The sequence below is a fragment of the Periophthalmus magnuspinnatus genome, chromosome 13 (genome assembly GCF_009829125.3).
Source record: "Periophthalmus magnuspinnatus isolate fPerMag1 chromosome 13, fPerMag1.2.pri, whole genome shotgun sequence".
NCBI lineage: Eukaryota > Metazoa > Chordata > Actinopteri > Gobiiformes > Gobiidae > Periophthalmus > Periophthalmus magnuspinnatus.
The window spans coordinates 9,018,206-9,043,582 of record NC_047138.1 but is presented as its reverse complement, the minus strand read 5'-3'; the positions used below and the strand labels follow the sequence as shown (position 1 = coordinate 9,043,582).

At 39.5% G+C, this 25,377-nt stretch overlaps 2 protein-coding genes across 6 annotated transcripts; both read right to left on the bottom strand.

The window, feature by feature from the left end:
• Positions 1-371: 371 nt before the first annotated feature.
• Positions 372-6,241, bottom strand: fosb (FBJ murine osteosarcoma viral oncogene homolog B). 5 transcript variants are annotated; one of them, XM_033976772.2, is made up of 6 exons: positions 5,999-6,241; positions 5,627-5,796; positions 4,149-4,526; positions 3,770-3,877; positions 2,895-3,218; positions 372-2,743 (listed from the first exon to the last, which is right to left on the bottom strand). In XM_033976772.2, exons 1-6 carry the CDS (start codon positions 6,057-6,059, stop codon positions 2,678-2,680), a joined length of 1,107 nt encoding a protein of 368 aa, XP_033832663.1. In that variant the 5' UTR covers positions 6,060-6,241; the 3' UTR covers positions 372-2,677. The 5 variants fall into 5 exon arrangements, with proteins under 5 accessions (XP_033832663.1, XP_055082124.1, XP_033832659.1 ...); XM_055226149.1 differs by having other exon boundaries at positions 372-1,863; XM_033976768.2 differs by having other exon boundaries at positions 372-3,218.
• Positions 6,242-12,920: 6,679 nt separating this feature from the next.
• capn12 (calpain 12) lies at positions 12,921-20,501 on the bottom strand. The gene is made up of 22 exons (XM_033977669.2): positions 20,092-20,501; positions 19,184-19,253; positions 18,617-18,735; positions 17,494-17,627; positions 17,225-17,396; positions 17,068-17,151; positions 16,400-16,485; positions 16,237-16,314; positions 15,990-16,156; positions 15,650-15,906; positions 15,562-15,573; positions 15,397-15,476; positions 15,180-15,302; positions 15,041-15,077; positions 14,892-14,963; positions 14,764-14,809; positions 14,497-14,558; positions 14,215-14,283; positions 14,056-14,134; positions 13,863-13,979; positions 13,203-13,255; positions 12,921-13,105 (listed from the first exon to the last, which is right to left on the bottom strand). Exons 1-22 carry the CDS (start codon positions 20,356-20,358, stop codon positions 13,079-13,081), a joined length of 2,211 nt encoding a protein of 736 aa, XP_033833560.1. The 5' UTR covers positions 20,359-20,501; the 3' UTR covers positions 12,921-13,078.
• Between the last annotated feature and the right edge of the window lie 4,876 nt (positions 20,502-25,377).

Below are 25,377 nucleotides of genomic sequence, written 5' to 3'. Positions count from 1 at the left end.
TCTATTATGGGGCTTCAGACCTTGATAACTTGTTGCTTCAAAATTGTTTCCATATTTAATATGAACCTAGAGCATCAGAAATCAGGTAAATATGCATATAAATGGTGAACCTCTATTTTCATTGTTATAGTACATTTATAAAGTAGCACCAACATAATATATGAGAACTATTCAATGTGTTGTATACTTTTTTCTTTTGCAAAAAAAAAAAAAAAAAAAATCACATTTACATTTGATTTGGAGACAAAAGCGCATGAAATCTCCAGCATCTGAACAACACTGGTCATGTTCAACAGTTCCAAGGGTCCAAGGTCTGCCCCATTTCTGACAACCGTGCGCCACATTTGAAGTCAAACATTTGTGTCCACCAATATAAAAACATATTTATTTATTTATTTATTGAAAATAAAATATTTTATCGTTCAAACACAGTTACATTTTCTATTTAACATATTTGCTTTAGCACATGTACATTGGCGCAACATTGCACAGCACAGGTCATTCAGCTATGTTATTAAATGATATGTTTATACCAGCAGTAATGCATATTAAATATGATAACTTATTTTAACATTAAACGTGTGTATGTAATAAGACAATCATTTGCTCTAGGTTTACTTTTTGTGCAGCTGCTATATTAAGTGGCATTAAGGTGTCAGTAGCTCTGGGACAGACCTCACAGAGAAAAAACAAGACAAACAAAAGCACCTCTAATGTCATCATTAAACCTATCTTGAACTGTGTTTAATGCTATACAAAACGAACATAGAGACACTGATGGAGGCACTGACATTGTGCTTCACGTTAGGGGATGGGGCACTATTCAAATTTTTTTTATATATATATAGAAAAATATTCTTTTCAAAACTAAATCTTTGCAATGTAGACATTCAAACAATACAATCATGGCACAAATATGTACATGATACATGTCTATATGATGGTATAGACAGATAATTTAATTTTGTTATGGTTAAAACAATTTAGTGCGCAACATGCCAAATTATGATACAAGAAAAACAATCGATATGCTATAATAATGGTAACAGTTTGTAGAGACCTCTCCTTAAAATTAACAGCAACAGTACAAGTGAGAACAAAAGTCATTGTAAAACTATAAAACACAAACAAACACTCAAATATATTCATTTCAGACATACAGGAAAAGAGAGTTAAATTCACAGGTAAAGACCATATACTTGCTTTACAAGATTAGCCTGTTTTTTCTGGTCTTTTTGTTTTAGACCTTTGATTACAACAACCTCTATAAAGAAAGAAATAAATAGACCAGGTGTCTCTGAGTGGAGGCACTCAGCAATATTTCACCCCTGCCTCATCCTGATGAAGGAAAGGACACCACCGGGCCCAGTATTTAGAGGTTGTTTCTGTAAAATGTCTTCTTGAAAGGCATTCGTTCACATCTGAATGGTAAGCAGTAAGGCTGGAAAAAGAGCTGGTGTGCAACATCAACAAAGTTGCCATCCTCAAATAATGGAAAGATACTTTTGTTAATATGCGCTTAGGCTCTGTGGCATGAGGTCTTTTTAATGAGGTTTCCCTCTCAACATGTTTTGCGAAAGCATGTTTGTTTTCACTATTTGGCTCTTGGTGTTCTCATTTGGTTTCAAAAGTCAGATGAAGGGTATCCTCCTTTAAAGGCATCTCCATTTGCTGCAGGGCAGCCCTCTCTTTTCTTCATCCAGCACTTCATTAAGTGAACATTGAATATTGGCTCAGCTGTAGACAGCAGCTGCCATCTTGTGTCTTTATGCAGAGTGAAGTTCCTCTTTAGATTTAGGATGCATCTACTGGAGCGTAGTTCACCAAACAGGACTCAGCTCTTTAGGTGGTTGCATCCCAGTCCTTTTGTGAGAAGTTGGTAAAAGGCGAGTTAGTTGGCTCTGCATTCACTCAAGCTCCCAAGGGCTGGAAGGAGTCTCCGGGCTCTCAGGGGTCGAAGACTTTGAACACAGGAAGAAACAAAGACAGAATAGGAGAAACAAAGATGGGTAGAGATGGGTCGCATGGCAGGTAGACAGACGGACGCAGTTGAATATAAAAGCAGAAAGTACTAGTTTAAGTGCAGACTGATCAAATTCCAGGTCCAAGCAAATGAAAAAGCGGGGGAAGTTGAGCAGATGCAGAGTGCAGTAAATGAGTCGGAATCAGATCCCTTAACTGGACCAAGTGTCCTATGACTCTATTTGATATTTGAGCTAATACAACCAGTAAGAGCAAAAGGAGAATAAAAAAATGAGAAAGATGAAAGCCAAGGCATTGGAAAAAGGCAGTCAACAGAGGGAACAAGATTGGGGCACTGGTGCTCAATAATTAGATCTTTTAAAAGTGTACACTCACACTGTGAGTTTGTGTGTGTACACTGGTACATCCAAGATGATCAAGTTCATCAGTAACTAACGGAATATGGCTATTCAATTTTATGTTAGTATTTCTTCACTTCAGAAATGTGTGTGGGGTGGGTTGAGGGTTGTATTTCAACAATCAGTTTGATTGTTTGACTATTTTTTCAGTAAACTTCACCCCAATATGAGTTAAAGAAATACTTTTCATTGGAAAGGTGAGGACTAAGCACTATGTACTTGTCTCACTTTGTTAATGCATCTTGTTAGTATGTGTGTGCGTGTCATCAGTCAAAGCGCAAGCAGCGAGGGTGAGTTCAGGGAATCAGACGACTGCTCGCTACTGCTGTTCCGCTGGTTGGCACTGACCCCGCAGGCTCCCTCTGGGTAGGTGAACACAAATGAAGATGTGTATGAGGTGTTGTAGCCAATGGCCGCACCGTCATGGTTACCACCACCACTGTCACTGGCCATAAGGCAAGGCCCACCAGGTGCTGGCTCGCTTGAGCCATAGAAAGAACTAGAAAACTCTACCTCCTGCATTAGTCCGGGCTGAGGCGCTTGCTGCACTTGCTGCTGCTGGACTGCAGGCTGGGAGTGTGCTGAGGCTGGGTGGGTGGAGTAGGCAGGGGGCAGGTAGAATGAGTCTTCCTTCATGGTCAAACCCACAATGGACACTGGGCCTTGTAAGGTTGGACCTGGCACCTGTATTGAGCTCTGTGATGGCTGCTCCTGGTACACCAACTTACAGTTGGGCTGATGGGCCACCAGCACAAACTCCAGACGCTCCTTCTCTTTCTGCAGCTCAGAGATCTCTGCCTCCAACTCTGCCTTCTCCTCCTCCAAAATGTCTGTCTCCTGTGGACAGGTACAGAGAAGAATAGAAAAGAGCTGTGTTAAAGGTGCACTATGTACATTTTCTGGGGGAGTATCCATCACCTGCTTATCTCATGAAAATGTTAAAAAAGGAAAGAGAAAAGAAAAATGGTTTGGGAGAATATCTGCTTGTATCTATGAAGATTGCAAAGTTGTATGCATTGCAGGCAAAACAACATCTGGATAAAGAAAAGAAGGTTTCAAACCTTGCACTTACATACACTTACATAGTGACCTTTTAAAGAACTGAATAAAGAGGGCTTAATCATACAAGATGGGGGTATTGATTTTATTCTAATTTTATTTTTTGTTAGTTCCAATTAAACACATAAAAATCAGGTTTATTCCTCCAACATCTGAACTCCAAGCCACATGCTTTTACAGCAAAAGGACTGACTGACCTATATTCATAAAAGTGACCACTGCGACTCATTGATTGTTCTTGCGGTTATAGTTTACATGGAAACATTTCTACAGCTTTGGAGTTATATTATTATTGATAATAATTAAGCTGATATTAGATAATGACTCACCGATTGAAGTCTGTCTGTTAGTTCTCTTCGGCGATTTCTGCATTTAGCCGCAGCTAACTTGTTTCTCTCCCTCCGTACACGTCTCTTCTCCTCTTCCTCTGGTGTTAACTGTAGTAAAATATAGTGAAAAGAAATCATTATTAGTTTTGCATTTTAGCGTTAATCACATTTATACTTCCAAGATTTTATGATTTGATTAAATATGTTTGTAATGTAATGTAATGTAATGTAAATTTCTCATATGAAATTACTATATCCTTAAACTCTCACAAAATCATAGCAAATGCCAAGGAATGATAATATAAATACTTTATAATAATTACACACTAAGTAGTGGGTTTTAAAACACAAAACAAGTCTGTCAAGCACACACACTTACTAACACACCAACATCTCCATCTTCACTCACAGACACGTCTCGAGTGCGGCGGCTGCGGGCTCTAGACTGGCGCACTGGGCCTGGCCCTGCAGTGTCTGAAGCCATGGGGGTCATTCCAGAGCCAGAGGAGTAACTAGTGCCGGGCAGGTCATAGGGATCAACCAGTGACACCGGCTGGGTCATAGTGGAAGTGGCGGTGGATGCACTCTGTCCAGAGGCCTGAGAGGAGATGAGGGTTGGTTGTACCATCCACTGCAGGTCCTGACTGGTGGTGATGGCTGTCACAGTGGGCACAAATGAACCTGGCATCTCACCTCCAACACTTGTCCCAGGCCCGGTGCTCACAATGCTCAAGCCAGCTCCTGCTGACACACACTCCTAAACAAAACAAATCAAGAAATTTGCCAAAAGAGAACAAGATAATTGTTTATTGAAAATTATTTGTTACGCCCAGTAAATAAAATAGTCAATTTGAGATAGGCCAATGTAGTACTGGACTTAAGTATAATTTTTATGTATCTGTATTTTACTTAGATTAGTAGATTTTAAAGTGGATACTTTTTACTTTTACTTCACTACATTTGAGAGAAGGTATCTTTATTTTCTACTCAACTACATTTTTGAATGGGACTGAAAAGTAAAAGTATTTATTTTATTATTGTCTGAGACTTGCTGAAAAGGCTGATGGATTTATTTTGAACACATTTGTAGTTTGAGGAAACACAAATATACAAAGAAAAACTAATAAGAAAAAAAAATATTATTTCTGCTGAACACAAATCAGCTTAAATCTTTATCAAACTCAACCACTACATTTGAAGCTTTATAAAACCTCAAAATCTGAGCGAAATGCGAAGTGCATTTTTAAACGAGTACCAGATTTTTTCATGCGATACTTTACTTTTAGTGGAGTATTTCTTTGCTCTGTTATCTGGACTTTTATTTAAGAAACAAAATTGAGTACTTCATCCACCACTGTGTAATGTTTTATAATAGTAATTATAGGCGCATATGTAAGCTGTAGTTGAGGTAGGACAGAAGCTCTAAAATCAGCAGCGGCAGCAACCACGACCAATCATCTTTCTTTTTCAGTCTTCTACTCCTTCCTCCTCCCCCGTCACGCCTCCGGTGTTCCCCTTGGCAACGCGACGTAGCGCTCCAAAATAGAAAGCGCATTTACGTCACGCCCGGGCCTGTGAGAGGACCGCGCGCGGAGGGCGGAGCCAGGACACTGACGTAGGAGATTTCCAAGACTGTGATCATCCGTTTGCGGCGTGTTGTAAACCCAAACCATGCTCTATCAGCATGCTCTGTGCCGGGCGCTCGCAAGCAACGGGTCTTAAAATATACCCTCTAATTGTTACGAATAACGTTCATAGATGTGCTAAAACGATGGTAAGAAATGATGCTTATATAATGGAAAAGTACAGCTACCTAGGCTTGAGATTTTTTTATAGCACAGGACTAAATAAACCTACCTGTGGAGCACTGGTGGTTGGCGGGCTCCCGAAAGAGTCCACCGAGGAGAGGTATTGGGACTCTATGGACGGTGATGAGCTCCCTCGGGATCCGCTGTCAGGGTCGCCGGGGAAGCCTTGGTACATCTCCCAAGGGGAACCTGTAGCGACCGTACAGAGCGAGGTGTCACCTGCACGTCAGGGTAGCGGCACACACAAGAAGTTACTAAAGAAGGGGTACTGTGGGAGAGACGTGGTTTTGTTAGCCTAATGTAAGCCAGTGGTGCTTTCTAAGATCTCTCCATGGTAGCTCCCTACTTACAGAGCACATATCACTAGCAAAAGTTTACCCTATCCATTAAAGTTCTAACACGACCTTTTAATTTAACTTACCGGTTAATTTCTTGTTATATCCCGGGGAGATGCTCCTGGTTTCTTTCCAAAAAAGTTGCATGAAGAAGATTAATCCAGTTTCCTGCGTTTAGGGAAAATGAAAGCCCGTTTAAAACATTCGCTTCAAAGAAGATCTCAGATCAAAATGTGCTGTAGTAGATCCATGTAAAGGGTGTCCACAGTCCGTCGGTATTACGGTCTTGTAGCCGATCTTGTCTTATGAATGAACCGTCCTCTTACAACCAAGAAGTCTACATTGAGTCCCGCCTTCGGAGTTCCGCCATGCTGACGTACATGCCCATATTTGTCCTTATGTGTTGTGTTTGGTATCCTTGGTGACGTTGAGGGAATCCCTCTCCCACTGAAATGAACCAGAAGCATCTCGCCGACGGATAATAATAGTTGTTTTTTACTATCACAGGCACAAGATATTTCTAACCACCCAACTATTTATGGATGGAAATTTTAGGGTTCTTTCAATGTCAAATATCGACAGTATTTAGATGTATCTGTTTTAAATAGTCTCCATTTACGTTTTGGGGATCATGCGTTACAACTGCAGATTACGGTGCGCCAAAACCGATTATAACAATAGGATATAGACACTAAATTCAATTTACTGTACTGTGTAAATGTTTATAGCCCCATAGTAACATACGATAGCCATGCGCCTATAGGCCTTTATAAGGACATTTGACAGTGTTTACAAGGCCGTTAAAAGTCTACTTAGGCAACATCATGTCTTCATTACGAGGTGGGATTCCTTCAGATAAACCTATGGGAAGAGGGAAATCCTACTGAAAAGTTTCTCAGGGCACGCCCTCGGGATTGCCCTAATCTGAGAGATTAACGACTCTGTTTAGAGTAGACACACCTTTGAGCTGGAGTGTGGTCACACATGCCCATGATAGCTAAAGCACTCCAACATGAGAATTACAATCTGAGTTAGCCTAGGGTGAAATGTGAAGTGTAGCCTAAACATTATGTGAACTGGGCAGTGGTGACGGTTATCTCAAAGCACTCACTTCACCGGTGGCTCGTGTGATTCATTGAGCTCAGGAGTGTGGCGGGTAGGAGGCAGGCTGTGGTGTAGAGATACACTGCAGGCTCTGTGAAGCTTCAATAAAGGCTACAAGGCAGGCGTTTAGCTGTGATGTCAAACAATGTCACGGGGCGGACATGCTGCAGTGTATGGAATACAGCCTCACTCCATGTGTGAAAAGGCGTGAGCAAGAAGGGAAGAGTAGGGGATAACAAGTAGTTAGTCAGCGCGACAACAACGTCAGAGACGGATCGGCGGAGGACGTTGTGTCCCATTCGATTTGCCTTGTTGAGCTACTAAACGGGATGACTAACCTTACCCTGTCGATGTAAGTTTCACAGGTATTATGAGTGCATGCTGTTGAAATCATTATAACAAATCTTAATATCATAGTTTATTTGTTAAAATATGGCTCCAACTGCCCTAGGCACGATGATTTGTAAAGAACAGGCTAATAGCTAATAATTCAGTAACAAAATAGATTAGCCTACGTATCCTAAATATTAGGAATAGTTTAGGCAGCGCTATTATCTTATTTATAGATAGTTTTCGATGTAATAGTCAATATGGTACAGCTACAATACAGTCGCCATGGACACGGAAGAACGTATAAACTTGTTGTGCCGCCTAGCAACCGGTTTCCTTGGTTACTGGTTTCTCCAGTTACACACAATATGGCTTCCGGGTTGTTGTTGGAAAACTTCTGCTAACAAGAATGCAGCGATAGTCTCTGTAAAAGCACAAATGTAAACTCCACGCAAAACAGTTTACTCTTTTAACTCAAGGACTACTACATTTGTAGTCATGTCTGACTTGATTTAACTTCTTAGTATGATTAAAAAAAAAAACCCAAATCTAGCATAACCCTGCATCGTAACGACTTTGTATTTAAATAGGGAGGGAAGTTTCATGCGTTTACACGGAATGTAACTGGCCTATACGTTTTATGTTTTCTGCATAAAACGTCGCGTAATTGCTATTCTTCAAACGTAGCCTTACATTATTTATCTTTAGACTCAGTTCAGACCATGTTTTCAGGTTGGATGAAAGCGCGAAAGTAAACATGCAAAAGTCAGTGACAAAATCACTTTCTTATTAAATTAATTCATTGACAAATTTCATTTTTAAAATGGGTTCTACTGGGGATTCCAACTCGCAGTTATGAGAACAAAGTTGCATAACTAGTAGTACACAACCAAAGCAGGCGTAGCTTTTTTCATACGTGCAGGCTAACTGTGAAATAGAGTTTTCTTTAAGGCTATTCTAATGAGTTATTTAAGTTGTGGTCGTCTAGATTGCAGATAGGGCAGGTAAAAATACCCTGTTGTAAATGTCTGATGTGCTTTGTTTTGCTTGCCTCCTGTCTCTTAGCATATTTTCGGGAAGCCACCAACTTTTTCGAGCTCCATAGGCCAGCCCCTCTTTCCCTTTGGAAGGCGGACCGTGTTTGCCTGTTCTCCTGCCCAAAATATTGTTACTAGGCAACTGTTAGCCTGGCCCACTTCAGACTGGTGTTGTTTACATTGCTTCTGGCTTCATATCATAACAATATTACATAACTCTCTGGTTGTTCCACTTTAGTATAAGATACTGGATCTATGTTTCTTTCCCATAGTTTCTCAACCACTCCGTGGAAACTTAAAGTGTCAGCAGCCAAAAGTTGACATTCAGACAGTAGATCTTGATTATTCAAAGTCAAGCTTGTATTGACAAATAATAGCAAAATGTCTGATTTTTTAATAATCAAGACCGATTTAGCAGTTCATCCCCTTCAAACATTTATTTTATTTATTTTGTTTAGGCTATTTAACATGGGCAGGGTACATTAAGCTATTTTGTAAATGTATAAGAGTTATCCAGAGAGCCTATTTGTCATCTGTAGTCCCTGGGCAGATAGTAAAGTGATCACCCTAAAAACACAACAATGCGAGTTATACAAAACAGTGCAATTAAAATAAAATAGTACTGACCATTAAGTACATTATCTTTTTCGCCATACCTGCTTTATTGAACAACATTTATGTTTACTGCATTCCTTTGAAACCCACTTTCTGTGCCTCTATTGTTGTAATTGCTGGATATTGTGTCAGTTGAAACAGCACAAGCGTCTGGATGGCTGTGTTGTGTCATGAGCTTCTGCATGGGAGTCAGATGCCTGAAGTCTGATGCTGTCAGTGGGCTCAGTATTGCACAGCTCTGTGTGACTCAAGCAGCGTCACTCTTAACCCACTTTAAGCATTTAGAGCGAGAGGCTCAGTGCCAAAAGGGCTGGACAGGCAGGCTAAAAGTCCCACGAATGCTGAAGAAAAGGTCAAAATAGGAACTGCACATTAAGAGTCTGTTTTGTAATGAAGTGAGTTCTATAGAGTGCATTTAAATTTTCCAGAAGGTTGCATGATTGTTCTAATCTAGAATAATTTGATGATGCCATTTGATGATACCATAATCTCCTATTTAACACTATGGGGCAGAAAATCCACAAGTGTTGCATCTGATTTCATTTCACATTTTTATACTATAGTAAAAAATGTGACCTTAGTTATGTGCTGACAGAGAAGAAGAATTTTTTGCCAGTTTAATTTAATCTGAGTTAGTTTGTTTGTTTATGCAATTGCAACAAACCAGGACAACATCTTGTATTGACTCAAAAGCTATTGCTGAGATTTAAATTATAATACTCCTTTTCTCTCCTGTTTCCCATCTCATCCCTCTCACCCCACCCTCCATTCCTTACATAAGGGCTGCCCTATTTTTCAGGGACTCTAAGATGTGGGAATACATTGTGTGGGAGCAGGCCTAGCAGGCGGACGCTGGTGTCTTGAATGGAGATGGAGGTAGGTCTGGGGGGTAGGACGTCAACAACACGTGTTTCTTTCTCCCCCTTACCTTGTGCCCACACACTGCACCAGCTCTACAATTACTCACCACTCCCAGTGCTTCCACCGCCTGATGAACCATCTTGGCTGTATCATCTTCCCCCAAACAGGATTTTTAGACCCTTGGACTTCCTGTTAGGGTATTACTCATGTTTGGAGGAGCTGAGGGATTTAATTAAACAACATAATAATAAATAATATCCTTCTATTTTTACATAAATGATAAATGATAAATTGCGTACATTGGAAGACAAAATTAGCGCCAGCCTCTACAGTGACAACCCACTGACCCTTCTTTTAAAACCCTGTTCTTCCTCTGAGCCCTTTTAGATTCAAATATGTAGGTTGTCACCAATCATACTGTATGTCCAAGAAGGACTACAAAAATAATAGAATTTACCTTTTTTTATTCCTGTATTGCATTGGTTGTAGTATGATAGTAAGTTATTAAAATGGCCTAAAATGCTTTAAGATGAAGACTTTTTTGTTATAGCAATAGTCCAGTGTCCAAACTGCAGTTGACCTTTTCCCATTCTTTAAGTAGAATTCCTACCTATTTAGCAATGAAGATTTTAGCTAAATTTGATCACACTATGACACATTATTACTTTGTGCCAAACAAACATTTAAGAAGCCAACAGGGTCTGGGGAACAATTACTTGAAGTCACTATTTTAACTAAAGCCATCATACAAATTTTCCCAGTAGAAAGTCAGCACTATTCCAGAAAGCTTAATGTTTTAGCTTATATACTATTTGTATTACATGTAGGTCAATTGTGCAAATCCAAGCAACTTAGTGCACAAAATACAAACAAAACTTTTAGGTTACATGAATGTCAAACCTGTTTTTAATCCAGGGCCTTGGATTACACAAGTATGAGCCACTGACGCAGCATAGTACTGTTTAACTTTCCTGTTTTCTTCAGGTAACAGGGAGAGTAAACCTTGTTGCCAGTGGTTTCTGTCAACATATTTGTGCAAATTTATTGAAATATTTTGCCAGTTTATCCCAGTTTGTTTACATAAAATAAGTTGCGCTCATATATGTTCCAGGATTTAGCTGTAGACAAGACTAGAGATAGAAAACTCCACATAAAAATATATTTATATTTATTTATATCACGTGATTAAAATATTCCTAACCAACATTTATTTGTTAATTTTTTTTTTTTAATTATTATTCCTATATCCACCTTTTCTGGGTATGTAATTTCTACAATTTAATTTGCTCAACTTTTTTTTAAATTAAATTATTGAGCTAACAGTGACTGACTGGTAATATATGTTTTTTTGTCATTTCCTGTTAAAAATGAATTAATCAACAATAATAATAAAAAGATACATGGTAAGGAATAATTAATGTAGAGGAGAGGTGTTGCACTATAGATATTAATGTTGTTCTTTGCGTCTGAATTCACGGCTCCACTCCTCATCCTGTAAATAAACACGTACCATAAATATGTGCTATGCCAACACATCTCTAAATACCCCAGCTCTGACGACTGTGATAGTACTGCTCATCAAATTTATGCGTGAGCAAGCCCTGGCTAAATCTGTAGCTACTGCTTCTACTTACGCAATCCTCGGCTCTGCTTGTCTATACGATTGTTTGAATCTCCCAGCCCTCCCCAGATTTCCACCCCCACACTAGACACTACAACTCTGCCTCTATTCCTGTAGCGGCCCCCGCCACAGAGACACTGAAATACCAGCACCTCCAAGAACAGACGCCAATCCTGTCAAAGCATCATCACATCCCACCAGACAGCTGGAGGGTGAGGAGGGGAGGATTGATGAGGAGATGAGCAAGGGAGCAGGTGCAGCTTTGGACATAGTGGTTAACTAGAGATACAGGGAAAAAGCTTTATAGATACTTCAGTTGAGTCTGAGTTGTGCAGTTTGTTTGACTGGTCGGTTTTGGCATAAGGTGATTTGGAATGGAAATTTGGGCCAAGTGCTGATCTACTGCAAAAGCCCCTTGTGCATTCTTAATGTAAACTACACACCAATGATCACATTATCAAAATTAGTATTTTTCAAGTACATTAAGATAAAAAAAAAAAAAAAAAACAGAGGTAGAAATATGGTGAAAGTGTTGTGCTTTTTTTATTATTTTTATTTTATTATGCGGCTGTATTTGTTAGAAAAGGTCTTTTGGAATGTGTCTGTCTGTAGTTTGGTCAATGACGATTATCAAAGTAAGATTATGAGTGTTTTAATAGTCAACTAGTCACAAATACTTTTGATTAAATGTTATAGCCCTGCTGACAAGTAGATTTTTCATTACCCTGCTAAAGCTCAAGAAACTTTATGTGTTAAGACCTTGTGAAATTGCACAATTGATATTTCCTGGAGCGATGTGTCCATGCCAAAATGTTGGTTGCTGATAGATTCATAAATAACCTGGATGTTCAGGACAGTCAGATAAATCTGACTTGGTGGTGATGAAGAGGCCATACTTTGAGTGGAGTCGGAAACACTCAGCCAACCTGTCCCTGTGTCTGCCTCTCTCTCCTGCTGTCTCTCTCTATGCCATGGTGTAGATGGACCGTTGCTGAGGGCAACCTGTGTATACTCACCTGACGATGAACAGGAAGTGTGTGTGTGTGAGGGAAGGATCTATTAATAGCTGCATTGGCAGAAAAGGCCATTTGCTCACTTGTAGATGAATGTGTGAGCACCTTTGTATATAACAGGGTGGTGATTGTGAGATTCAGTTATTTGATGGAGTGGGAGAGTGTATGTGTGGTGGTGGGGAGTTTGTAGCGGAGGAGGGGGGCGAAGTGTGTTGACGCTGTACGTGGCGTCACGGCGATAAGAATAGAGATGATGGTGCGTGTAGCAGTGCTGAGACATCACCCTCACACCCTCAGCGGGCCTACACTACTCACTCTGACTGACTACCTCTGTGATGTGTGTGAATGTGGAGGGGGGGACTTCAGTCAATTTTAGGTTCAAAGACATATGATAAGTGTTGAAATATTTTAATATTTTTCTTATGTAAAAGTACTGAAATATGCTCACGGGTATAAAAGTAATATATCAATGTAGTTGCATTTCTTGTGCTTAAATGGTACATTGGGTTAGGATACATGTCCAATAACAAGTAGTGGTGTTACATTGTTGGCTGAGTCCAAGTAGAGCCACTTGACTGAAAATTCTCACATCACCAAGAACTGGAGCAGCCACTGTGAGCAGAGAAGACACAGAGGGAGTGAGTGCTGCTGTTATGGTACATAGTACAGAAAGTGTATAAAGATAGAAGATAATACAGTTGTCACTCACAGCGTTAATGCCTCTGTCTTTTACCTCCTGGCTGGTCTCTGAATCATACAAAGCTGAAAGAGGAGAGGAAATTATTACTTGTACAACACATGTCTTTCTTTGTCTGTTCTTATAATTATTCTGATGAATAATAACTCCACTGGGTTAATATTGTGTTACTTGTACTTTCACTTTGATCTAATTGTTATATATTATATATAACTGAGTGTTTAATGTAATGTAGCATGTGCACTATTAATTCTGAAATGAGTTATTTAATTGAAACTATGATTCAGTTTACATGTTTCCAGTATTATACATATATACCATACTGTACATTAGGCAAGAGCAATATTGCCCAATTATTAATATATTTTAGTATTCCAATAATAATATTCAGACACACTTATGTCAATCCAACAGAAATGTAGAAGACACGTGTGTGTGTGTGTGTGGGGTGTGTGTGTGTGTGTGTGTGTGTGTGTTTAACAATTATAATAGGTATTCAATATAAAAAGTTTGCCAATTTTTTCATATTATAGATATTTTGATAATCTGCTCACTTCTACCATACATATTATTTACAATTACAGTACATATTTCTTAATCTGTATTGAAGTTTGTCTTTCCAAAATGTGCCTACAGTGTTTTATAGATGAATATTAGTGTTATTAGAGTTACCAAAAAGCTTGTTCAGTCTAGTCACACTGGCCACAAATCCATGGAAGGGCATCTGAAGCTGTCCAGAGGCAAATCTCTCACACAGTAACTGCACCACTTTGGTATCACACTGTATACCTAAAGCAAGAATGTTCCAGAGATCAAGCATAGGCTATTTTATTTTAGTATATTCTTGTGCATACCACATGCATACCAACTGCTGTCAGAGCATTTCCGAGTTCAAAGGAGCTCATGGTCCCAGAAGAGTCCTCATCGAATTTGAGAAAAGTATCCTTAAAGATTAAAATTATTGTTAATATTCTGGACCACCTTCTCATACACGTGTCTGGCCAGTCCAGTGGGGACAATGTACCTGTAGAGCGCGCAGCCTGGTCATCACATTCTCTGCTTGTTTGCGATTTAGGCTGCCATGCCCTTTGGTCTGGAGCCAAAGTTAGGGACACTTTAATAGGCAAAAACAGTTTAAGCTGGAAATGACACAAATGATATGGCTTAATAACTGGCCCAATTTTTATAGCCCACTACTTTCAGATGACATGTTTGAAAGTCTTAACCCTTTGTAACATATACCATGCTCCACAACACTGCAGGATAGAGACAATTTGTTATAGAATTCAGATGTATTAAAGGATACATCTTCTGCAAATATGAGCTGTCTGCAGGTGTCTAATGGCAGATGGTAATCCTTTTTGAGAACTGCAATCATAGAAAACAGAACTCTGATTGTGAATGAGAGCAGGTTAGGTAAGGACAGAAGTTCATTTTTAAATAAGCCTCAGTCATGTCTGTGACCCCTTAGCTCATAAGCTTCAACTCCCTCTTGTGGTCATTCCTTGTATTACAGTCAAATGTGTATCAGAATCTAAATGTTGTTAAACTTATGATAAATGATTGGTCCAACCAGAGTTGAAGAGCTTCCTTAGCTCCTTGGCAGATAGCTTGTCATTCTGTAAAAGCAGAGAAACAAAATTACATAACAGTCACACTTTTTTTCAACTATTTTTTTTTTTTACTTTTTAATATTCTTACTCCAGCAGCTGTCTCATCAAACATCTTCTCAACATGAGCGTGGTCCTCTGGAGAGACAGGAAGGGCCATAACCTGACAAAATAATCAAACCACATCAAATAAATGTATATGTCAGACAGCAGCTCAATTTAATCATTTTGAGAACTCACCTGCAGAAAATCTGAAGAGCAAATAAAATCCTGAGTCCTGAAACAAAACTTTCATCAGCCAGATCCAAAAATGTGAGGATTCAGAATCACCATAATATTTTGTTCAGCTATGAAGTTATCTTGCTCACTGGTCTCTTACCCCAGTGTGTTCCCTGCCTTGGAGTAGATGCGAATGAAGAACTCTCCTGGTTGGTTTGGTTTGTACGTGGAGGCCACAATGACATAGTAACCTGGGTCCAAATGCACCTTTCTCCACACACCCCTACAGTCGGAGAATAAGACATGACCCAGATGTATAATTTATGCTTTACAAGAAGAACAGTGCTTACTATGGTTTTAAACGTTTTAAGATTCACCTTTGTGCTTTGTATTTTCCAGATCGAGTAATAGGACGAGTCTTGGAAAAGAAGGAGCTGTACAGACATTGGCCCTGAAGCTGTAAGTCAAATTTATATATTAAGTCAAATAGATATTTTTTGTGTATTATTGATTTGTGAATGTTAAATTATATAATGACTGACCTCAGGAGGAACCTAAAAACAGATAGTTGATGTAAATATTATTAAATTTTGACTGCCAACATCGCACAAAAAATCTAAGTTGTTTCACCTTGTAGATATGAAAAGCGATGTAGAGGAAGTTCACTCTATCTTTCTGCCTGCGGTCCTTCTGCAGCAGCTCCACCACCACAGTGCACTGTTTGGCTTTCTTCTCCTGTTTCTCAGTCATCTTATTGTCTGTTACAGTACTCTCCTCATTAGCTTCCTCATCATCTTCGTCATCCTCCTCCTCCTCATCGTCATCTTCATCATCCAAATCCTTTTCAGTGAGGACTAACTCGTACTGCGGGTTTGTCCAGAAAGTGCCTACTCACACATATAAGGTAATCCTATTGTTATTATAATGTCTATGATAAAGAAAGATGTATCAACAAACCAATAGTGCGTACGTCTGTATTGGCGGCTTCCTCCGGCGGAGCTTCCCGGCACCCAAAACCCTTCATGTTCAGTGATGGTCCAAGTGAATTCAGGAGCAGACTCTCCCTCTAGCATATCAGGGTTGACACTGCATAGTTCCACAATATTAAACAAGCGACTGAAGTCCTCAGAACTTATCCTAAACAGAATAAATGTTTGAACAACATGGGAAATAAACATTACTTGTCACAAATACCGTTGATAATAACATGTTTGTACCAAAACTCTCCGTCTTCAGTTCTTTTGAGTTCAACCCTCTCCTTCTCAGCTTCATCTACACTATCCCACTCTTTGCTTCTACAGTCATGGAAAACAAGTAAATCAGTGATAAGTCATTCTAATGCCAACCATATAGTATAGAGTATACAGTATTCCTTAGTACTTATCACTCCATGGCCCACGATATTCAACAAAACCCCAGGGATTTCTCAACTTATACAGCAAAGTCTCTTCCGAGCCTGTCTGCACCTGGATAAAACAAGACAAACGTATTGATGTGGCCAATTAACATTTAAAGTTCAAGCTAAGGTACACTTTATTTTAAAATTTACAATTAACAAGCAACTTATCCAATCTAATTTTTTTTATATTGTTGCCAAATGTTCAGATGGGCAATAGAATGTGGGAAACAGGAAAGAAATTAACAGGCCTGAGATAGGATCCAATGAGTCAATTAGATACTGTATGTTACCTAAAAATATCATACCAAGGTTTATAGTATTAACAATTTGAATGTTTATGTTTAAGAATTTTATCATGTGAAACTGTAAGATAGAGAACATATATATTTATATTTTTACACTGTATTCATTTAATGGATAAATGTTCTTTCACCAGCCCATAATCACAGTGTGAATAATAATAAAAAAATATTTCCCACATTGATATGGACAGCACTGGCAGACATACTAACTACATCTGCATATTGATAGTTTAAATGCAACGTGAACATAGGATTCTTATCTGCCCCCCACCTCAATTCTAAATACTGGGCTTTATAAAATATAATGACATGTAACCTCTTTTCTAATTGAATGTAAAATGAAATACCTTGTCGGTGTCCGTTATAGCATAGGCATGTCCCTTGATCAACCCTTCATTTGTCACAACTCCAACCTCCCTGTAGCTTTGTGCCTAAAATCCAAAGATTATTTTTTAGACCTGTATGTTCAGTAAAGGATTTTATAATTGAGAATAAGTGAATAACCTCAATAAAACAGCTCAGTAGACTGCCTCGGGACAGGGCACTTGTCAGCAGCCTCCAAAACACTGGAGGTGTACGAGACAAGACTGGACGGGAGTATGCAATTCCACCGGTGAAATCCTCCATGCCTTCTGAAATGTTGCCCCCCTTCAAACACCCATAAGACCCCATGAGCCTGTGCATTAGAGGGGAAACATTTGGGTGTAAACATAAAATCATGGCACAGAAAAACATGGCAGACACGATGAGGCAGAGACATATGCTGCACTGACTTGGCATAGGCCTTCTCCACCAGGGCGCTCCAGAACTCATTGCGAGTGTGAGAGTAGCTGAAGAGCAGACGGCCCTGGCGCACTGGCAGTCGGTCATCCACCACCACTTCCACCCACTCACCATACTGCCAGAACTGAAACAGGGACAGGCACAAGAAAGACACTGGACACTAATGCACTATTCTACAGTTTACAGCCTAAATCATACGAGCCTATTTGACTTGGCATGATTTCAAATTGTCTGTTTGTATCTTGTTTCTTTTGCATCAGTGATTTACAATGTTTGTGAAAAAACTGTGATGTCATTCTTGTAATTATTATTATTATTATGTAATTATGATATGGACTTTCAATTAAACACACCAAAAAAGTTATATTATTACATTTTTTTTCTCTTTTATATTTTAAATCCATTAAACAGGGGTGTGTGGCAGTAGCCATAGGTCTGCAGCAGCTGTTTGTGCTACATGTTAGAACCCGCACTTTATAGACTCAGGCATGCTGGTTTTCTTTGTGCAAGTTAAGTCATATCTCATTTGTAGTAACAGCATAACATTTATTATATGAAAAGCTATATAAATGTGTATAAATTGTTATATCTGTAATGAATTAATATATCACATGTCTGAATATGTAGGAGCATTACTGAAATGACAAGTATTACTGATAAAATCTTTAAACAGTAGACCTCTGTTGTGATGACATCTTAGCTACTCACAGGGATGAGTTGATACCTGTTAATTACAAACTCAGCAATGTACTTTCATAGCTATGCATGATTGAAGCTGTTTCTAATATTGGTGGGTGTGTTGAAAAAATATGGTCTTATTCGTAGAAGTTGAATTTCCTCTAAATGAGAAGTAAGAAAAACTAGCATTCTCTAAAAGTAGAGGATCATCTCTTTTGAAGTCTGTTAGAGTCATATATCATGACAGCATGTAGTTATTACAGTAGCTCAACAGCTGTTCTCTACCTTCTGCTCCTTTCACAGTCTGATAAGTCTTATGAAATTGCCACATTTACTCTCTCATTTTTGACAAAGTAATACAGGTAATACAGTATGGCAATAACATTTGTGCGGCTTACTTGTGTTTACCTTGAGAATGTGATTACTCAGATTTACCTTAAAGCGAAAGATGCCTGCGTACGGCTCTGACAGACTTTGGTTTGGTGGTACCACTTTGACAAAGAGCTGGGGGTGCATCGTCAGACTGGACAGGGCAGCCAGTAACCAGCAGTTCCCTGAAAAACACAATAACATTAAAAGATGTCATGACTAAATCATTATCCTCACATAAATATCAAGTCCAAGATGGGAAAACAAGTACACATATTGTTTGTATTAATAACAAACAAAGAGACACATGTGCCAGAAATCTAACAGATGGAGAAAAGGAATGTATTTGCAAAACAGATTTAACAAGCTAGCTGTGCTCTTGGTCTGTGATGTTTTAAACGACAAGCCTGGAGCATAGCTGAGCAAACCCTTGTGAGGAGACTGTACCACTCCCATTTACCCCCTGCTTTGCTTTAACTCAGGTCTCCTGGGTTTTGTGGTGCACACATTTCCTCTTTTTCACAACCATAAGGATTCCATTTAATACATCAAAGTTTCTGCCGCTTTTCATGGTGTTGCACTGAGTAAAAACTTAAGGAGATATGTTCTTAGGGAAAATAAACAACTACTCACCAAGTTGGCCCTGGCAGATGTCAGTGGTCCCAGTAGTCCCCTCAACAAACACTGCAGTCTGAGTGATAGCCTTTATGAACAATAAAAACACAGATTAGCAAGACACAAGTTATAGTATAAATATATACAGATAAAACTGTGCCACTTTTCTTTCAGTACAGCAGGCTGCTAGAAATAACAGGAGAGAAAATTGTGTTTAAATACCAGTATAGTACAGTATTTTATTTTCAGAATCAGAAGATTTTTAATTGCCATTGTCAGTGAACACAGCTCACAAACTAGGAACTTACTTCAGTGATAAAGTGCAACATAAAACACTGAATAAATACAAATAAGGGCATGCATGAAGTTAAAAAAGATATGCTTAAAAATTAAATAAAATACTTTGAGGTAGAAAATATATACACCAGTAGCATCAGAACACCAGTGCAAACATGGCTTATTAAGGTGACTGGTATTATAAAGTGTCCAATTTAGTGCAGATATTCTAAAGTGTCAATGGTGCAGATACAAACAGCAGAGGGGAAGAAAGTGTGTTCCTGTTTTTATTTTGTTTAATTTGTCTTCTGTCTCGGAATTGACAATTTTGTACTTTTATTTTTATTTTTACTTCTACTGTATATATAATATACATAATAATTATGTTGGTTTGTTCATTTGACATTTTTCTTTTTTTCCCCCTTGAGACTTCTCTTTACCTGACTGGCCACACCTATGCGTGACGGGATAAGGAAATGTTTACCATCACGGTAATGTAGTTGCACTGGAAACTTTCGTAAAATACCATGAACGTGTGCGTGTTTTAAGATAGTTTTGCAATGACGACACAAACAAGAAACTGTGCTGCAGACCGGGCAACTTCCAAAGTGGATGTAGACTACTGTAACGTGCCCATACTTGCGTCGTACCTTTGGCCGCATCCACTTGATCACCTTTTGGGGGTCGGGGTCTTCTGGCATCCCGATGGACTTGTGTTCTGCGGGAAACCAGGGATCGGAAAAGAGCTGGCCGGACGCGAGGCATGTCTCCAACAAAGTCTTATAGTCTTGTCTTTTAAACTTGATTGGATTGTCTATAGATCCCAGCGCAGCCTCTCCCTCAGCCGTCATGTTGAATCTGTGTGAGGAGAAGATATACTGAAGTCGTGTGGAAGATCCGCGCAGTGGATGGAGCATGAGGGAGCAGCCTGAGCTTAAATAGTCCCACACACCCACTATTGCATGCGCTCTGGTCAGGTATGTGGTGCCTTGAGGTCCACGCAGTAATAGCACTTTGTTACTCCTAACTATCCTTTCATCTAGTAATTTACAGCCGCCGTGCCCTCAGTTAAAAGCACAAGGGTGTTGCTGGACATCCTTGAACGCCAAAAACACTATTGTGCAAATAACAACCAGCGCAAATCCAGCTGTTTTGTTTATTAGAAAACGCCCTCAGGCTGCTTCATTACAACGTTCAGACTTAAGTGTCACAAGAAAACATTCTCGGATTCAGAGAAAAACTAATTCAAACTAACCCAACAAACTGTCAGTCAATACGTTTCAGCTCCATGGACTGTAGGAGGCGCAATTGCGTCTTGTGCGACCTCACGTGGATAAATACATAATCAGACGCTAGATGGCAGTGTTTCTGTACAGCACAACCATGAGGGGAAACATGTTGGAGAGCACAATGTGAAGGAGAGCAGCTAGAATGCATAGAATTCGTTTAAAAAGGTGATAATATTGTCTAAAATACTCCCAAAGCATCAGGTTTGCAATTTAGGTCGTATAGTCCTAGTAGTTTATATAAAATCAGGGGAAGTGTTGAGTAGCTCATGGCCTAAGGAAACCACCCAGCAGAAATTAGAAACCTTTTAACCTTTTATAGACACACTGCTACGTATGCCTTCTCTTCAGGCCTACTTTATCTTAGAAAAAGAAAAAAGTAGCTAACACCAATAAATAAAAATGAAAGCTGAGACATTTTTGAATAGGAATCCTGGATGTGATCAAGCCATGGCATGGACCAGATAGTGACTGCTCGTACCTTTTCTTTAAATACAGCTGTACTTTTCTTTACCACAAATGTCTTAAGAAAGAAAGGCATTTGTGAGATGCACTGGACAAACAAGTCTGATGGACAGGCTCTGGAGCTTCAGGACTTACTCATGTTCTGCTGCTCACATTTTGGTGCCAGATACCACAGAGGTCAGAGTCCAGACCAATGTTAAAATTTAAAGTAGAACAATTGTGGACTTATAAGGTTCACTTTTCAGTCTATCTATTATTAGAATGTCGTTTTCAATAGCCTAAATGTGTTTTTCATTGACTCCAGTCGCTCTGATGGTGCTACTCCAAACCCCGAGCCTTTGACTGCTTTTTCCACTGTCAGGTTTAGACTAAAGTAAGACAAAGTAAAGGTAGAAGCAACTTACCCATGGGCACAGCAGCATTATAGCCCACTGCAAGACCAAGAGATCTGTTAACCGGGTTAGTGGGTATATCCCTACATGTTAAGGCTTCTTCTAATAAATTTGAGATTATGCTTGTTTTGCTGTAGCAGTCTCCACATGGATCAATATATTTATATAAATGTGACTATAGTCTGGACACGGGTTGTTGTTAGTAGCCTACATGGTTAAATTTGAAGGTTTTTAGATTGTTTCCTATAGTGGCAGAGCGGTCTGACAAAGGCGGATGTCCTGTATTACTGACAGGTTTGGCGTCTATTCTTTAGGCTCATGGCCCGTGCTCTCGGAGAAGCCTCTGAACAGAGCACTTGTGAACTCATGATCAGCCTCATAATGTGAAGTGGACATCCAATTAGCACCACCTCCTTCCCCTCTCCGGCCCTAGCTCCGGCCTCTTGTGCCCCATGTCTTTCACGCCGTACAGGTTAGATATCCGTGTCCAATAAGCGCCTGTCCTCTTCAGGCCTCTCTGGCCGTCCCTCCATCACACGCCTGATTACCCAGAGAGACGCGCGAGGGCTGGCGCTAAACAAACACGAAGGATAGCGACACAGATCCACCTAATGGTCACCATTTAACTCCATTCACGGCCTCTCCATTTTGTTGTATAGCGCTTTGACGCGCGGATTATAGGAGACAGCGGGGGACAAAGGTCACAGGGCTGAACGCACACACCCATTCCGACGTGACATGCTCTGATCCCACGACCCGAGGAGCTGCGGCAGCATCTGGGGGTCCCACTGGTTAACCGCCTCCTTCCCAGGACGGTTAATGTTGGGTCGGCCTTGTTTGTCTCTGACTGCATCTGTAAGCAAAGAACAATAATAGGCTACATGGCAGTTCAAGCTGAGCATTGAATTAGGCTGTAGGCCTTACGGCGCCTTCCTTAGATCAAGGACTCAATGGAGTTTACTCAGACTAGGCCAAGGTTATTCAGACCTAGATCAAATGTAGAACTATAGGCCACTGTAATGTTCTGTCACACTAAAGTTATAGTTTGTCTATTGTGAAATTATAATGTAATTTCTGCAACTTCTGCAACAAATTCAGTTTAAATTTGGACCTTTATAGGCCTATTTTGTTTGGTAAGATTATGTTAAGCCTGTACATTACAAAATAATTAGAATTATTTGACGCATGTTGGGTCATTTTAAATAGTCCAAGACATAAACAATCACAGCTCTATGTGCTTCAATGAATGTAGCTTGAAAATTATAATGACAGCATTTAATGTTTAAATGTTTGAATGAAAGTTTTAAAAAACAAAAACCCAAAAGGTCAATAAAAACTGTGACCTAAATTAACCCATGGTTGACATCACTTTAAACCGTTTAACTGATCTAATGTTGAAGAATTTATTGGAGGCCTGATTTGTGGTCTCCATGAAGTAACTGTAGCTATAAAGATGTCAGTCCCACAATGTCATGAATACCCACCCTTTGCTGTATTAGTGAAATAGTATGATATTTATTTGTGTTCATAAGCAGTTTCTCAGAGTTTGAAGAGACAAACCCTTGTTGACCTGTAATTGTACAGAGCAAATATGAGTGGAGCACAAGACCCAAGTCTTCATGTCTATCTGCAGCTGAATGGCGTCCAGTGAAAGATCATGTGAAAGAGCATGTTGAGTCAGTGCATGTGGGCAGTCCGGTTGAGGCGGTTAGGAGCTGTACAGTGCTTACCTGCCCCAGGGCCTGCACACCAGCGCACATGAAAGCAGTTTCACATGCAGCAGGACTCTTCTCCTGCCTCCACTCAGTGAACCTGCATGTGACTGAGGGAAGTGCATGGTCTGAGCCAGTTTGACAATGTATTTACGAGCCAGGCCGGTTAACCAATGTACAACATGACCTCAATAGTTTTTAGTGCCTGGAAAAGTTTAGATGCGTGGCAAAGTAAAGTGAGTTAATTAGTTGGTATCTATGAGTTTTACTGTTTACACCCAACATTTAGAGGAGATTTCCCCATTCAAAATATTAAATATTTAGTTTTTAATTGTTAACTGCTATAGTAAGCCATGCCGTAACTGATCATTGTCCACAATGTACACAGCCCAAAGGACAAGCTTTATAGGGTCATTTTATGTAAAGTCTAGGACTGAATTTAATTTGCAAATTCACAAAAAATATTTTAATGAGTTGTCAGAGAGACATTTCTATAAGAAACATTTGATGGTATCAACACAGTGCTAATCTCTGTTAGATGAACTGTACTATTATTGTATAGGTTATATTTTAAATTTAAAAAGTGCAGCACTAATTGCATTCTGGCAACACTGCCCGGACACACCTTGGTCGGCTTCCTCACATAAGTCCTATGTGAAAGAAGCCTCTTGTCTTTCTCTGCTCCTATTATATGAAGGTGTTAAATAGCATGAGGAGAGGCTGTGGACTGACGGATGATTGCCATGGATCCGTTCTTCTGGTCCGTCTTCTCACACTCTCACTGTCAGAGGGAGGCGAGGCAGGGTGGCAGGGCAGGGGGAGGCCGGGGCAGTAATTTCAGGTTTCAGATTTCAGTTTGCGGTCATTGTGGATCGGGGACTACCAGGGAAAGGTGTCCATTGTGGGAATCTTAACATGGGATAAAGAGCGGCGAGAGGAGTCCTGTGGTTTTTGTGTCCCGAAAGCATCCTTCTCTGTTGTTGTTATACGTGTCTTCGTGGTCACGTGAGAGGAAGGGGGTGGGTGGATCGGGGGGTAGGGGTCTTCACACAATATATGATGAGAGCTGTAATTAAAACTTATGGTTAATTGGCTTTTTACATGATAATGCACAATCTTCTCATAAATAAGTGAGAGCCTCTTGTGGCTGCAGGCCTTCCCTTGCAGGAAAGGGAGCCCACAGAAGAACATTTTTATTCACTTCTTTTTTTAATAAGCACAAGTTTAATAAGAATTCCTTTTTATTTATTAATCCTAAATTTTTTTTTGTTTTTTTTAAAAAACCAAACTCAATGTGGCCCAAAAATCCCATGATTTCATGTTTTTCAATTGTAATTTATATTGTAATATTAACAGTCAACATTGTGTATGAATTTTTCGTTTCCGAAGCCTGTAAAAATTGAGCATTATTCAATATATGTAATCGCTTGATACTAAGAGGAAGGCGATTGATATAGTGATGCAAAATATTAAGGATGAAATACAATACTGTTTTCTTCAGGAGCAAATGACAAAAACTGCAAAATTCCCCTTTCAAACCTTTTTGGAGTATACTAAGTTTTCTATTTGAAATAAAGTGTGCCTCAGTTTGGCAACAATTAGGCCATTCCTTTATGAAGCGGTGCTATAATTTACATGTGTGTTGCGCCATCTGCACTTCACATCATTAAAGGTTTCAGGGGTTTTGTTAGATAAAGGAGAGAGGGGGCACAAGAAGGAGCATTTGGAGTAGAAGCAGCTGCTGAACCAAATCTTGAGTCCGAGAGCGCACTGTCTGTAATTATACTTTGTCTGGCCATTCAAGGCATTCACTCTTATTCACTCTTTTTATGTGTTTCAGTGGTGGTGATGGTGATTCCTCTTGTAAAGTATGGCAACATAATTTAGAGATTTCTTGGAAAAAGTGAACTTCATTGATTAATAAAGCATTAGAGAATATTCTGTTGACCTTTTTTTTTTACTTAAAATTGAATGGAAATTTCAGTGGTTGTGAAGAGCTCTACTAAAGGCATAAGATAAAGGATATAAAAAGTGTATATTGAAATTATTAGTTTGGAGATATAACAAATTAGTATATCAAG